At 43.9% G+C, this 15913-nt stretch overlaps 1 protein-coding gene across 5 annotated transcripts; it reads right to left on the reverse strand.

The window, feature by feature from the left end:
- Positions 1 to 406: 406 nt before the first annotated feature.
- LRIF1 (ligand dependent nuclear receptor interacting factor 1) lies at positions 407 to 12130 on the reverse strand. 5 transcript variants are annotated; one of them, XM_055819763.1, is made up of 5 exons: positions 11947 to 12097; positions 10931 to 11239; positions 4991 to 6503; positions 3181 to 3459; positions 407 to 1944 (listed from the first exon to the last, which is right to left on the reverse strand). In XM_055819763.1, the coding sequence occupies exons 3-5, from the start codon at positions 6488 to 6490 to the stop codon at positions 1468 to 1470; spliced, it is 2256 nt and encodes a 751-aa protein (XP_055675738.1). In that variant the 5' UTR covers positions 6491 to 6503; positions 10931 to 11239; positions 11947 to 12097; the 3' UTR covers positions 407 to 1467. The 5 variants fall into 5 exon arrangements, with proteins under 5 accessions (XP_055675738.1, XP_055675740.1, XP_055675739.1 ...); XM_055819765.1 differs by having other exon boundaries at positions 11880 to 12005; XM_055819764.1 differs by lacking the exon at positions 11947 to 12097 and adding an exon at positions 11797 to 11940.
- Between the last annotated feature and the right edge of the window lie 3783 nt (positions 12131 to 15913).

The raw sequence follows: 15913 nt of genomic DNA on the forward strand, positions 1-15913 counted from the left end.
CTTTGCGTGTTTGGTGTATCATCTTCTCCCACACCTGGTCTATCTCAAGCTCTTCATAGCACAGACCATCTTTTTCTTCTCTCGTAAAAGGCTGTCCAGGCTCTCTAATCCACCTGAGTTTTTCACACTGTCAGGACACATATTAACAAGGAATACGGGGCTGATACAGTCTATGGGGCTCTCCGAAGACACCTCCAAAGAAACATCCTTCCCCAAAACCCCATAGATACACTAGGCATCCATGTAATAATAGAGATAAACCTTGCAGATGTAAATTTCATTAAAATACAGAAAATAAGAATAGTAGCAAACAGTCTCCTGTCAACAGAAATCACCCATGGAGTTCTACAGGGATGGGTGATGTTGAATGTAACCATAAACAGACAAGAACAAACACAATGACAAATTCTGTTGGCAAAAGTTATTGATGGCTGTAACAATAAAGACTGAAGAGCTGCTGAAGGGTCTTTCCAGGATTCAGTGACATGGACAACAGAGGATCGTGAAAGACATTGTACAAACACAGGACAGAATATGCTGGGGAAATACAGTACAAAGATCTATAGAAATCATAATGGCAAAGACATTTTGAGCAAATATTCTCTCCCACAATGCAAAACTAAGGTAGCACCAAATGAAGGCAGCAAGAGACATGTTCAAATGGCAACTGAACAAATAAATGGAAAAGATGCTCATCAAGAGTTATTAAAGATACCTCTCCTGAATAAAGAAAGATGCCTTTTTTGCATCAATAAGTTATTATTCAACATAATTCTGTTTAAAAAATATACACACATCCCACACACACAAATAATCCCAACAACCAAACTTCAGCAGTGCACAGCTGGCAAAGGCCTTACAAAGGCTTGTAACAGTAAACAACATGTATCTAAATAACTGTCAGCAGGGGTTTCTACTGCTTCCATCTTCACATCTGTAAGAAGTTTTGTATAAATATCTGCATCTTACTGCCTAAAGTCTAATTCCCAGGTCACTTAAACAGCATGTATTAAACACTAATCATTGGCCTTTAATAACAATTGATAGTTCTCAGGAGCTCATAAAAGTTGCCACACACATTAGGAAAACTAACAAAAAAAAAAATCTACAGTTGAGGTTTGCATTGTACATTCAGTTTCTAAGAGACAGGCCATGGAATTCCAAAGTGGGAAAGTTTATTTGCTAGGGCTAATACAGAAACTCCTCAATTCAAAATATAGAGAATACATTAACAAAAATTCCTATCTTCTGCATTCTTTCATACATGTAATGTCCCAGAAGCAGAATGTGATGGTCCAAGTCTTTCATTTCTAGTACGTAACAAGATACTTGTACGTTTCTAAATACATACACACTATAAATTTCATTAAGATCTTCCATCCACCAGAAAAAATCAGGTTCGTTTAAACAAGGAATTTCTTCCTGAAGTCACTGAAATGAAGATGAGTATGGTCCAGATCACCAGCTTCAGTATTTCAACTCTGCTGCATTTTTTTTACGTACTTCTTCAAGTGCTGCTTCTCGTTCTCTTAGAAGCTGTTTAAGTCGTTTTATTTTTTCATCCCGTATTGTTTCATCCAAATCTGGTGGAGTCAAAGGGAAAGCATCATTTCTAAAAGAACCTTCAGGAACTGAAGCATAATCCTCACCAGACACTAAAACTGGAATATTTAAGTCTGCAAGATCACTATATTGACCGTATGGGTCTGGCTCAGAGTCCTTCCCTGGGGATGATGTGACAAAGTCTGTGGAAACACTGTGCTGTGATGAGACTGGTGGAGGTGAAACACTTTTGTTGAGTACACCAGCACCTGAGCTGATATTTTCTGAACTTGGACTTGCGGTTGATTTGACTGAAGTCTTCCTTCTCTTTCTGCTGTCTGACAGTGGTGAAGGTTTTATTTTTCGTTTCTTAGTCAACTCCTCTTCCAGATCCACAATCACCTGTACAGTCAAGAAACATACAAAATACACTTCTGTTAAACCGATCATCATTCTACATTATAACATCACAGTTCACTAAGCACCAATTACAAGTTATTTGTTGCAAGCCTCTTAGAATTACTGTATGGAAGACGCTTCTTTTAGCAAATTGAGCAAACATACTTCTGTGTTCTGTATTTTTCTAGCAAAGATTCCCAGTTAAAAATTCCAGAACACTGAATTCCTTCCTTAGTCAACAGCACACTTCTGCCTTTCCTGTGCATACCTATCATCTCCCGCTGCTGCTTCAGTTCTTTAACTGTAGCGTAAGACAAAAAATTCTATCTAACTTGACGGGAAAATTAAAAATGTAGAAGAATTTTTCATGCTTACATTTCCAAAAAGCTTAAACATTAGCAGTAAACGAGACTGCAACCCTCACAGCTGTTTTGTTATCTAAATGTTAATGTAGCTCATTAAGAGCAGCCCGTAGATCTGCTCAAACCAGGGCTCTTAACACAGAACTATTAAAACCTGAGAAAACCTTTGACTGGGTAGATTCATACAAATGGAAATTTAGAACACTATGGCTGAACAGAACTACTCTGGATGGATACAATCATTTTAATATAAAGACTTTTGTAACCCTAAAAATTAGACAGGTACACAGCTAAATTTCTTTTAATAAAATCACACATGACTAAGTGGATACCGTTCTTCGGAAGTCAGCCACACTCAGTCATGTGAGTGACTGAAGTGCCTTGACATAATGGCACTTGACTGATTTTTCAAACTCAAGGCTAAAGCCACACAAGAGATTATTCTTCTATTATTCTGCTTATATCCACTGCACTACTGGATAAACCTAACTGTTTGCAGAAGGCTAAATATAAATCAGGATGCAGAGGTATGGTTTCTGTTCCAATAAAGACTTCCTCTTTGACTATTCAAACCACCACTACAGAGGGTCTTCTTCAAAGCATTTGTTCCTCCAATTTCCCTCAGTGGAACCCAGAAAAAAAGAATAAAAATTCCTACGTGGTACTCAAGCTGTACTGAAATCACACAAGTCTGTTGCAGCACACGAAGAAGTGCTAGGAGCAATTCTCACAGGAACCACTACAATTACTGAATTGCCCTGATGAATCCTGAGGTAGGAGGGTCCAAATAAACACGCAGCTCTGTACTAACCATATATATGCTGCTTTCTGAATACGTTGCATTATACATGTTAGCACCGAAAAATTTCCAAGATACCTTTTCCTCTTTAACACATTCCCGATGTTGACTTATTACTTCCACATCTAATGATGATGAACTGCAAGAATCATTTTCCCTTTTCAAGCTGTTACTGGAACAAACTCTTTCTTCTGGTGTCTCACAGGAGGTCCTTAATGGTATTCTCCTAAGGTATACTCTCTCCTCCTTAGACAGACCAAATTTTTTCCTTAATTCCAAGTACTGTTTCCAATGTGGCTTCTCTTGGTATTTGATTTGAATAACCTTTCTCAGTGAATCCATCTTTTCACACTGGACCTGAAATACAGAAACAGTGAAAGCACCATCAATCAAACACTCTCTCTCCCCATGTCTATAAACTAAAAACTAGTTACTAGAAAGGCTGGTGAAACTTCGTTTTTGTCTGCCATTCTCCAAGAGTTACATTTAACACAGGTAAGCCAATTTTGAGAAATTATATACATAGTATCATAGGTCTAACACTCTCGTTAGTTAGTTAAAACCCTGAGTACCTTGTGGAACATCCAGAAAATGCACAGTCCAACTAGTAAACCACAGAAGTAAACGAAGCAAGAAAGGAATCACCTATTCTAAAACTTCAAAAAACAAAAGGAAGGTGATGGAAGATCAGACGGCATCTTTGCAGTGCCACTTTCAGGCTGCTGAATGCATTTCATATATGCACTGTCACTGACAATACCAACCCAGCGCTACCAAGCACCTCTTGTACCTAACCTCACCATTGACTTGAGCTGTTCCTGCCTTTCAAGTTCCATCTCACACCAGCCTGTCGGGCAATCCATGGGCTTGCAAATTTACAAAGTGAAAGCAGCAACCTTTTGATATGCTATTTTTCACAGAGTTTAAAGCAAATGAGAATGCTAACACTCGGCATCACACAGCACTAAGGAAAAAAAAAGCCCATTTTAACCATTTTACATGTGAGAAGCTATCAAAAAAAGAGAACCTACAGTCTACTGCAATGATTAAATATCTAAAATTTGCACAAATATGTTTAGCTGACATCCATCTTCTGCCTGGTCAACACAAGCAAGCATACTTTTCTATCTGGAAGCAAATTCATTCTGGCCTGTTGAGCAACTGAAAACTTGATCTACAATCCTTCATGGGTACAGTTTGTGGGATTTAAGGCCAAGGACTTTCTACATATTTTTGATGTTATGATCTCAAGAATACATAGGTCCAGCTTGAAGGGGGAGAGCCATGAAAGATCTCAAGAGTTTCTTCTGCCTGCCTGACATGAAACCATGAGTCAAAGGAGGTGGATCCCTCCCCTTCATGGCATGAAAGGAAGGAAGCGCAGCTCCTGCCTTTGGCTGTCTGAGCTAACGGAGCCTAGAGCTCACTCAGTGTAAGACCAGAGTTCACCTCTGGATGACAAACACTGCTCTTCCACCTGGTTTTCCTCTTGCCAACTTCTCTACTTACATCACACCTACAACACAGTCAGCGGCTGTGCTGTGAGAATCTGGCATCAACCTCAGAAAGCAAGCAGCTCCCAGAGCTCAAACAATGAATAACCTTCCTACAGTTTCAGTTATTACCAACAATTTACCTTGTGAGGAGATAAAAAGTCATATTTTCCCTGCCCCTTTCTTTTCTTTATGCATTTTCTCACTTGCATGATGCAATCTTACCGTAAAAGATCATTTACTGACTAGAACCACACTTTAGATGAGCAATTCTAATGACAGGATACCTGGTTACAAAAATCTGTGAATTTATTAATAGCCATTTTATTCAAATAGAACCAGGACCACGTAACAACTTAGCAAAGACTAAGATGGGCACGTTTGGAGACAGTTACCTTTTGCCAGTCTTCACTGAAAGCACACTCTTGCTTAGACTGAGGTAAAACAGCACTTGCTGCTTTGGGGGAGTGACTCTTTTCTTTGCCATTTTGGCATACATTTTCTTGTGTCCCTACTGCTGTAATAGGGGTCACTCCACTTGAAATGCTCTTGGTGAAGGGCAAACTCTTTCTCTGGTTAACAGTGGAATTCTGCTCATTAGTACTTGGTGCCACCAGAGCTGCAGGTGCAGAATTTAAATCATTTCTTAAGCCAGATGGTGAAGAATTTTTTGAGTTTGCACATGTTTTTGGATCTTTCTGAGGCAGCACCATTCCTTTGCTTTTTGACAAAACCAGCTTCACTACTTTATTGGTTATTTTATTAACTGCAGTAGAATCAATTAGCTTGGATGTCTCCTTAAGTGAATCATCAGAAGAGGAACATGCTTGTTTGTCAGCTTGGGCTGACAGATCATCAGAGCCTCTTTTGGTCAACAAATACACCTTCCCATTGTACATGACCAGAGCATTATCTTTAAAAGGTGTGATTTTGGTTTGGCTTCCACCAGGACCACTAGAAGAGAGTGGTAAAATATTTGCAGAGTTAACTTCTACATTCTTCATGTCTGACAAAGTTTTCAAGATCTTAGAAGCCATATTATTCGATGACTTTACAGGAATAAGGCAAGGCGTTGATGACTGTGGAGTTTCTTGCACAATCCATTTCATTGGAGTTTGCTGGCACTGCTGACCATCAGATGTTACTGTCTCAGGAGAACAGCTATTTCCCGTTTGTGTAGCAGTCATTATTAATGTTTTTGAAACTTCTGTGGCAGGTTTTGAGCAAATGGCTTGCAAACACTTGGGAAACACTGTTTTCACTGTGTTCACTGGTGACACGTAAATAACAGTCGGCATTTTTTTACTGTCAGCTCCTCCAGACACATTCGTTGCTGCAGCTGCAAGTATTTTTTGCTGTATTGCAGGTGGCAAAAAAGAAGCTGGGACATATTTCACTTCTGCATCAGCTGGTATCTGGAGGTGGTGGCCAGAGGGCAGTATTGGAGATTTCATAGAAACTGGAAGAGTTTTTGTGTTTACCAACATGTATGCAGTGTTACTCTGGTTAGATGAACTTGTTACAGCAATGTTCTGCAAAGACAGTCTATCAGCTGAAACACAGCTGCTCTGGATGTTAGCAGCTGATTTTGGAACTGAGCTTTCTTTTTCAGAACCTGCCCTAACGCTTTTGGTTTTGTCTGATTTTCTTGTAAGAAAAATGTTTCCAGAATTAGGAGACTGAAAAACAGGTATCTTAACAGATGAAGGTGCAGTAGTATTGGCAAGCTGTGTCTTAAAAGTAAGATGGACCGGACTACAAATACTCGCTTTAGAATTATTTGGCATGGCTGAAGACTGAACTACTGGCACAAAGCTCCCAGAAGATTTAGAAATTGGAAGTAATTTCAGAAGGTTTTTTCCATCGGGTCCCGTCGTCTGAACTACTCGGTACATACAGCCTGCAATGCTTAACAAAACAAAGAAAAGAGAAATGAAAAAGAAAAACGAAAGATAGCATAAGTGAACACACCATAGATATTTTAATTAATGTGCATCAGTGAATCGTATACCCAGCACTGCTATACCTTAGAGGCAGGTTACCTACTGAAAAATGCCAATCTGACCTTCAGGGAACCTCGCTGGCATCTACTAAGTACACATTTTGGGTTAGCATTTCAGAATACCACAGACTAGCTGAAAATAACATCCAACTTTTACATCACAGGGTAGCAAGAAATGGCATCCTTTTCAGATAAAAATAAGCTAAAAGACCCAAGAGAACACCTTTACATTATTCTCCTCTTCTGCTTACAGAGTCTTTTTGAAAAAGGAAAACATTATCTCCAGATTTCATAGAGAAGCCATATTTTTTGCTTTCCCATCTCCCTGTTACTATTAATGTCCCTACTTAGTGCTATGAAATGCGAATTCCAGGAAGGCTTCAAGAAAATACAGGCAGAGTAGTTGCACGGCAAGATGGAAGCAGAAATTACTCAGACACATATATACAAAAAAGAAATTAAGACGCAGAATACATTTACTTTGTGGAATAGGATGTAGGGTGACCAGCTCATATACCTACATCTCACCTGCTCACTCATTCTTTAGGCAGATATAGACTACAAAGATGTATAGTCTTAATCTTCAAAGAGATTAAAAAAAAAAATGCTATCAAGGTATATACATTTATGAGAACAGAAGTCTCAGTCCAGGAAGGAAAAGCCTTCAAAAATGAGGAGGAACACATGGAAACAGCACCAGTGAAATGTGAAGAGTAAATACAGATTTTTGCAGGCGAAGGTAGGACCTCAAAACAGCAGAGAACTAGGACCTTGTCAACCCAAAAGCTGTGACTGCTTCAAATGCCAAGATTTTTCAAGTCCCTTGCAAGACAGAGAATCTTTCCCTCTTCAGGTGAGTTTGCCCAAATGTAGGCACCTTGCCCAAAGAACTCCTGGACTCTCAGAACAACCTAATGCCCAAAGCACTGCAGAAGCAACAGGGCACATTGAGACAGACATGATCAAAAGAGTTTCCCTCACTAGTAAAGAAGAGACCAAATGAACTGGAAGCAGGTTTCACAGTCTTGACATCAGATCCGCAATGATTAAAGAAGCTACCAACTCCACTTTCAGTCACCAAGAGCATTCTAGCTCTGTCCCATTCATTTCCTACATCAATTAAATGCATCGAGAACACAGACATGAGATTATTTCCCAGTCCAGATGACATCAGTACTGTGTTCTGTTCACTTTCAAGTAGTTTTGAAACACTGGCATTTTTTCTGGCAGTGAAGCGTTACAGTTTGGGCTTCCAGCTCAGCTCAGAATAAAGAGATTAGGAGATATGCATCCCACCGTTGTATCTGCTCAAGCAGTCAGTCAAGACATTGCCTTTTCCCATCAAGTGAGAAGTCACAAGGATGCTCTTCACTCCCAGAGTTGCACAGTTCCTGCTACCATCTTGATGGTCAACAAAAATAACCATGCTATTGTCTGTCTAAAACATAAATGCTTTAGACATGCAGAGCTTTCCTCACTGTAATCTTAGAATTAACTCCCGCATCCAATATTTTCGCACAATGCCTCATTTCTATGCAAGCTGCGTGAAAATGCAGGTGTTTACGTGATTTATCAGTTGTGGCAGCAGTAGGCAGGAAATTCCACAATACTTTTGTTTTTAAAATAACGTACCAAAAATGAAAACACAGGCAACATACCACATGGTTCCTAGTGGAAGCTGCCATCAGAGGTGTTAGTAGTAAAATGAAGTTGGATATTTTGGAATCAGAAATGATAGCTGAGAAGGACTAACACTGAAGGGTAAAGACCTTAAATAAATACTTTTGCTTAAACGAAGAGCAACTAGAAATATTGATATGTTTAGACTTAATTAAAGAAGAAAAAGACTCACTTTTGGAGCCACTTTGAACCGCCTAGCACTACCGACAATGCAGAATTAGGAGGACCAACACTGAACTCCTGGACAGCTTTTCACGTCTGTATCTATCATATGCTCTGAATCTCTCAATGCTTCTTTAATAACACCATGATCTACAAACTCGGTTTTTCTTCTGTATTTACAGATTAATATTCTGAAGGCAAATTCAGAAGGAAATTTTCAGCAAGCTCCACACTACAGCTTCTTCAGAGCCAACAGGCACTTACATCCACTCAAACTAATTGGCACTGCAAATAAGCATCAAAGGGCAGAAGAAACCTCCAAAGAGGCACGCTCCTCCACCTGCCAAAGCAAGGGCAAACCTCTAACTGTTGGGCAAGAGGAGGGGGAGCAGATCAGAGAGAGAGGAAGCAAGAAAAGCAGAGAAAGAGAGGTGAGACAGAGGATGCATTTCCACTAATATCTTCTTCAGCTGCAATGCCAGTTTCCTGTCCTCACCTCGCTCTTCTCATTTCTACCTTGAGTCACTGTTCACCTCCCTTTCAATGGACTCAAAAAAATGCTGGTTTTGACCTTGTGCTACAAATAGGATCTTTTAAGTAGTCTGGGGAATAAACCTTCTTTAAAAAATCCAGTTTGCCTGAACTCCCGATGATTCTGCTTTTCATGATCACAGAAGACAACCGTAGCTTGTCACACTCTATGCAAGAACAGCAAGAACCCCCAAAATAACATTCTTCTGGAAAATAGCATTCTTTTACTTGAAACTAATAGCTGGTACTCACAAGATTGTGGAATTACAAAAATCTAAATGATAGACACAAAAGAAGGAAAGGAAACGTTCAGATGAGATACTGAGAAGTTGTATTCACACGTATTTACTCAAACATCTAAGGAGGAGGAAGGGAAGATGTCATTGCCAAAGTTTTTAGACACTTTTGCTATTTCAGTTAAGTTGAAAAAGCTTCACCCTACATAACTCACATCACTAAAAACTCTTCCAGGTGACACAAAGAAATAACCAGGGCTGACGTTTCATATTACCAAAATAAAATAAAGCATTTTTGGTTTTCACATAGGCTCCCGAGTGATGAAGAGGGGGTCTAGAAAGTAATTAATTCACTCTGCAGGCCACTGTTTCTTTGAAGCATATGTTTTAAGGATTCCTTAAGCAGAGTGAAAATATCTTTCCATCAGCATCGCTCTTTAAGAGTGTCAGATTAATTTAATTTAAGAACAGGTTAATTTCTTTTCCTAAAAAAAGTAATAACAGGAATTCCATAACTCATGCCAAGTTGTACATGGGGACTTTTCCCACAATTATCGAAGTAGTTTTCTTTCTTCTCTTCATACTCCTTCACTTCCCTACTCCACAAATACAAACCTCCTTAAATCTCATATATGAACAACAGAAGTATCTCCAAGCATTAGGACACTTTAGCAAGGCAAATCCATAAACAGAACTTGAGGGAATTAAGTTCATAGAAGAAAAAAAATAAAGGAAAAAAGAAGTGGTGGGCTGGTAGAAACCTTATCTAACATCACCATAGAAACAATCAAATTCAGGTAGTCGGCTTTCTTTAAAAAAAAAAAAAAATACATAGTTCTGTCACATTCACAGAGGGAACTATCAACTAGATAACACTTTTCTTGACCAAAAAGGGTCATTATTTCTTTAGGTAAATAGTCTGTATGGCCATACTGAAAGCTTCCTAGTCAACAACGGAAACAGCGTTAAGAAAGCTGTGCAAGCAGAAATAACAGGAAGAAACAGGAAGACTTATTTATACTAAGTGAGAAAAGTACAAGAACAGCCTACATTTCACTCAGTTGAAACAGAATTCCTGTCTTCTTCACTTACATGACTTCATCATTTAAAATTCTCATTCCATACCGTTCATTACTTTTACTAAGCAGCAGGCTCAAATAATGAAATATTGAGTATTTAAAAATTAATCTTCTGTCCATAATTTTTGCATTAACAGAAATATCTTCGGAATATTTTCAGTAAATAAAACCATTTGCCAAATCCATTGCAACCACAAGGGCATCCCAACCCATCACTGCAACAGAAATCACGATTGCACCATCTAAAAAGTAAATTGGTGGAGAAGAAAAAAGGCAGAAAGACTTGCTCAACCTGCAATTATACTTCAAAATTGTCAGAAGAAACATTTCCCTTTCAGCGCAAGCACGCTACTTTTTAGTCTGCTTTTACTCCCAGCTACTACTTTAGAGACAACTTTCATCTTCTATAAATAAGAATAAATCAAACGGGGACTACAAGGAACTACAAAGTTCAGAGAACCAACTTAATTTATTTTAATGAGTTAATAAGTTAACTTTAATAAGTTAACTTTTACTATAAACTGGAAGCACACAACTAGGAATAGAGCAAAAATTAGTTGACTGTAATCCATATTTCTTTATATAGCCGTATCCCATCCACGTATTAGCCGAGTATGGTAACAAGGTATTTTTTGTTATTATTACCTGAAGGAAATCTGGAAATCTACGTTGAGTTTGCAAATGAAGCTGCAGAATTATGTCCAGAATTCAGGTCCAAGCCATTCGTAATGGCTTCAGGTTTTACTGTAATCCAGAAGCTTTCAACAACGGCAGAAGAAACATTTTCTGCCCGACAATAATTTTGTATGGGAACAGCTTCACCCGTTGTGGAACATTCCTCGGAGTATGGACAGTTATTCTAGGACGCGCTAACTGCCAGGAAACGGTCCCTGTTCTTTGTCACAAACCACAGCTCTACCAACCAGCGACCAGGGCCTCCTCCAGCTGTAAAACCTTCGGCAGAATCGCGGAGAACGTCAGCAGCGCAAAAACTCCAGCCCGCGGCCACAGCCAGCCCGCGCAGCCAACCCCCAGCTCTGCACCTGCAGCCGCGGCAACCCCAGAGCTCTGCAGACCGAACCACAGCTCCGGCGGCCGGCCCGGCCAAGCCCTTCTGCCGCCAGCGGGAACGCGCACACGGAGCAGCAGGTAGCCGTGGCGCCTCCCTTGGCACGGCTGGAGCTGGTGTCCTCGGGCCGGTGCCAGGCTTCGGCCGTGGTTTACGCCACGGTTGAACTCGCACGTTGGCGTCAAACCAATGCGCTGCCGGAGGCGGTGAAACCCCCGCACTCACCCTCCGCATGAGCCACGGGCCCCGTGGGGCCCGGCAGCATCGAGCCAGGCCAGCGCCACGTGCCGGGCACGAGGCCGGGAGGAGGCTGGGGGCTCCACCCGCGAACGGGGAGGCCGCCCCGCCCCCCGCCGCCGCCCCGCCCCGCCGGGCCCCTCCCCGCTGCCACCCCGCAGCCCACCGGGCCCCGCCGGGGCGGGAGGAGGCGGTGGGGCCGTACCTGGCGGGTCTCGGCCGTGTCGGGCGCCGCCCGAGGGAAAGGCGGTACCGCGGCGGCCCGTCCGCGCGGCGCTGCCCGCCTACCTCTGCCCGCCGCCGGGAGGGGGCGAGCGGCGGGGCCGCCCCGCGCCGCCCAGGGCCCGGTACTCACAACTGCGTGGCGCTGCCCGGCCGCTCCTCTCGGCTCCGCGGGGCCCCCGGCGGGCGGCGGTACATGGCGCCGCGGCAGCGGGCCGGGCCTGGCTGCCCCCGCCGCGGGGGGCACGAGTGCGGCACCGGCTGCGGACAACGGCCGTGGCGGAAGGGGGCGGGCTGGGGCGCGGGCAGCACGTCACTTCCGCCCGCCCCGCCCCCCCGCCCCCGCCGCTCCCGCCGCTCCCGCGCGCCGCCCTGCCGCCCGCGCCAATCGGCGGCCGCTTCCTCCAGGCCACTTCCGGGAGAGAGCGGAAGTGGAGCGCGGCGCCGCCGGGCGGCTGCAAATGGCGTGGCGGCTTTCGGCGGCGCTTCCGGCTGATAACGGAAGTAGTTGGAGGCGGTGAGGGACTGCTTCCTGCCTGGCCGGTTTTGAGGCTGGAAATGGCCGGTTTGGGCGCCAGCGATGGCCCCCATCAGGGGAGGGGGCGGCCCCAGGCCCGGCCCCCGGCCCGGCCCCCCCTCGCCGTCACCCTGCGGGCGCTGGCGCCCGGCGGGGCGGCCAGGCCAGGAGCAGCCCCAGCACTGGGGCCCCCACAAAGGCCCTGGCCACGTCCCCAGAGTCCGCAGCCGCCACAGCCATACAGCCATCCTCATGCGCATGGCCAAGGCGCCTCTCAGCCCTGGCAGCCAGCACTGGACGTCACCTCACAGGACTCATCCTCAACCTGTGGCACCTTCCTCGGAGCCCCGTGCTGCGTGTATGTGCTGTCCAGATTGCTGCTGCCCTGCTGTGTGACTCTTCTAACCCAAACCAGCGAGTGAGACCATTGCCGTTGTCTGCTGCCAAGTCACACAATCACAGAATCGGGGAACGGCTGAGGTGGGAAGGGACCTCTGGAGGTCGCTGGTCCAACCCCTGCCCAAGCAGGGCCACCCAGAGCCAGTTTCTCAGGACTGTGTCCAGGTGGTTCCTGTAATACCTCTAAGGATGGAGACTCCACAAGCTCCCTGGGCAACCTGTGCCAGTGTTCCGTCAACCTCACAGTGAAAAAGTGTTTCCTGATGTTCAGAACGAACCTCCTGTGTTTCAGTTTGTGCCTGTTGCCTCTTGTCCTGGCACTGCCCTTTTTTCACCCTCTCTAGGTATTTACATACATTAATAAGATTCCCATGAGCTTTCTCTTCTCCAGACTAAACAGTCCCAGCTCACTCAGTCTTTCCTCATATGAGAGATGCTCCAATCCCTTCATCATCTTCATGTGTCTTTGTTCAACTTTCCAGTGTGTCACTCTTGTACTGGGGAGTCTAGAACTGGACCCAGCACTCCAGGTGATATCAAAAAGTCAGAGACAAAACTCTCTAATACCTGGGTTGGAGTGTTAGAAAGCAGGCATTCTTTATTTTCGGCACTGGATGCATGGGGTTTAAGTTCCGCCCAACATGCATGCTGATGTTGGTTCACTGCTTATCTTTATATTGCTGGTCTATACATATTCATGACCTTTCTGAGAAACTATTAGCATATTCATTACTGTTCCATGAACTGTATCAACACTCTTACTACACATGTGTGGCCTAATGGGTTGCGGGTCCCCTGGTGGTCATTTGGAACATCTTCATCCTTTCTTCATCCTCTTTTTCATCATCTCCCTCCTCTTCTTCTCATCCTTTTCATGACCTTCTCTTCCTCTGGCCCTGTTTCAGCACTCTTGGCTCATGTCTTGGTTGTGGACCCGTTCTTACCTACTTAGTAGCTAAACTGTAAAATGCAGCGTTCTACTAGCCCGCTAAACTACATAACACAGTGTTGTACAGTTCGGCCATGTCATGGATAAAAAGTTGCAAGATTTACAGTTAAGAACACTGGGAAAATTCCTCCCTTATCACAGGTGTGGCCTCACGAGCGCTGAGCTGAGGGGACAGATGGCCTCCTGTGACCCACTGTCTGTATTTTACCCAATGCAGCCCAGGATACCACTCACCTTCTGTGCAGCAAGAGCACATTGCTGGCTCATGTTCAGCCTGGTGCCACTAGGACCCTCAGGTCCTTTTTTGCCGGGCTGCTGTCCAGCTGGGTGACCCCCAAGAATATGCTGGTGCAGGACAGGGTTTCTTCCCCAGGTGCAGGACTTGGCACTTCTCTTTGTTGAACTTCACGACCTATTTCTCCAGCCTGTCAAGATCCCTCTGGGTCGCAGCACGACCCCCTGGTGTATCAGCCACCCCTCCCACTTTTCTGTCATCTGCACACTTGCTGAGGTACGCTGCCTCATCATCCAGATCATTAATGAAGATGCCGAAAAGGACTGAACGCAAGCTGTCACGCTGTAGGCACAAATGCCATTACTGTCCCACCATCCATACTGAGCTGGGTGCCAACACATTTTCTGAAGAGCCACAGTCTGTTTGGATCTCTCAAATTTACAGGACAATGTACTCTGTGATTTAAACTTTATTTCATGAGCTCATGAAGAAATACAACACACAAACACGACAAACAGGGCTCATTCCCCCTTGCCCAGACTACTCTATCATGTGAATTCACTTATTCACCACTTGAGTCACAAGGTTTCGTTGGAAAGAGCGAGTGTCCTACCTGGCAGGGAAAGGCAGTCAGAGGACTAGAAGGATGTAAACCACTGCTATTCCAAGCAGTCTTAGAACGCAAGGAGTTAGCGGTAATGCATTGCAAAGCTCATCAAAAGGGGCAAGGAGACGTGATCTTTGGAAATGGACAAGCAGATGGAACAGCAAAAAAGATGTGAGGGTGTGGAAAAAAAGATGTGAAGGTGTGCTCCCCTCCCCCCACCCCTCCCACCCTTTGTGCCCCTGACAATGCTCAAGCCATAACCATCTGCGGTGGTGGTCACGATTGCTGCCTGCAGCTGGAGTGAATTGGTGGGGGACAGATAAGGACACAATAACCACCGGCTGTTGTGAACAACCTGCCTGCTTAGCAGTGCTGGCCAAGCTAACTCCAGCCAAGTGTCAATGAAACTCACTCCTGTAGTCAGTATGCAATATGATGATGAGTCAGTTATTTCATAATTAGTGGGCAGCTCGGAACCCACTAAGCCCCCCTGCACGGCAGCATGCCAGAATCTTCCCTCAAGTAGGGATGCCTCTCTACGTTACTCCTCGAGGTTGAGAGATTCCTTGCTGCAATGGATAAGTGATTAATAGCATGCTAAACTTTGAAATCTTAGCTAAGTGGTATTGTTAGCCAAAATCATAACCAAGAAAACTCTCTAAACCAAATGATAGTTTAGAGAGCCGACATTGGTTTATTGCAGTGCTGGGTGCATGGTGGGTTTTTCCTCCCAATGTGCGCACCAAGCTACTCAAGGTTATAAATTATATAAAATAGATTATTTGCATATTCATATGCATTGCATACTCATTGTGAATAATGGACCATATATGATTTATTTAAAGAACGGTGTGCTCTTGTTTATCTGAGGAGACCCTTATTGTTGACTTGAGGATGCACTAAATCCTTGAATGGGTGAAATAGGGAGTGTGCTAATTGTCCAGGCACAAGATATGTTAGTGTTGTTAACTTGAAGATATACTAGGTCCTTGAATGGGAATGTGCTAATTGTTCAAGTGCAAGATATGTTAATGAGTTCCCGGAAAGTTAATGAATATACATGAGTAACTTGTATAAAGAGGGGGCTGAAAGGTTCCCTTGGGGTGCATGACTTTGGTGGAGCATCCCCCATGCACCCAGCACTGCCGAATAAAGATAACCTCCGCTCACTCGAATATTGGTGATAGATTCTTTGAATCAATTGTCATTCACACACAGGATTGCAACACTTTATCAGTTTGTCTCCTCTTGTGGCCAGAACTTTCTCACCTGAAGGCTTCTTTTGCATACCATAGATAACAGTGTTCTTTACTTGAAAGCTTCCTTTGCATAACACAGATAACAGCGTTCTTTTCACCATCTGTTCTTTGTTTCCCCGAGCTTGAGACATCAG

The sequence above is a fragment of the Falco peregrinus genome, chromosome 16, assembly GCF_023634155.1.
Source record: "Falco peregrinus isolate bFalPer1 chromosome 16, bFalPer1.pri, whole genome shotgun sequence".
NCBI classification, from domain to species: Eukaryota; Metazoa; Chordata; class Aves; order Falconiformes; family Falconidae; genus Falco; species Falco peregrinus.

Coding starts and splice junctions, on each gene's coding strand:
- LRIF1 (XM_055819762.1), bottom strand. CDS start 12,011: ATGTACCGCCGCCCGCCGGGGGCCCCGCGGAGCCGAGAGGAGCGGCCG. Junction 3,460..4,990: donor TCAGTGAAGACTGGCAAAAG/GTAACTGTCTCC, acceptor TCTGTATTTCAG/GTCCAGTGTGAAAAGATGGA. Junction 1,945..3,180: donor AATGTGTTAAAGAGGAAAAG/GTATCTTGGAAA, acceptor TTGACTGTACAG/GTGATTGTGGATCTGGAAGA.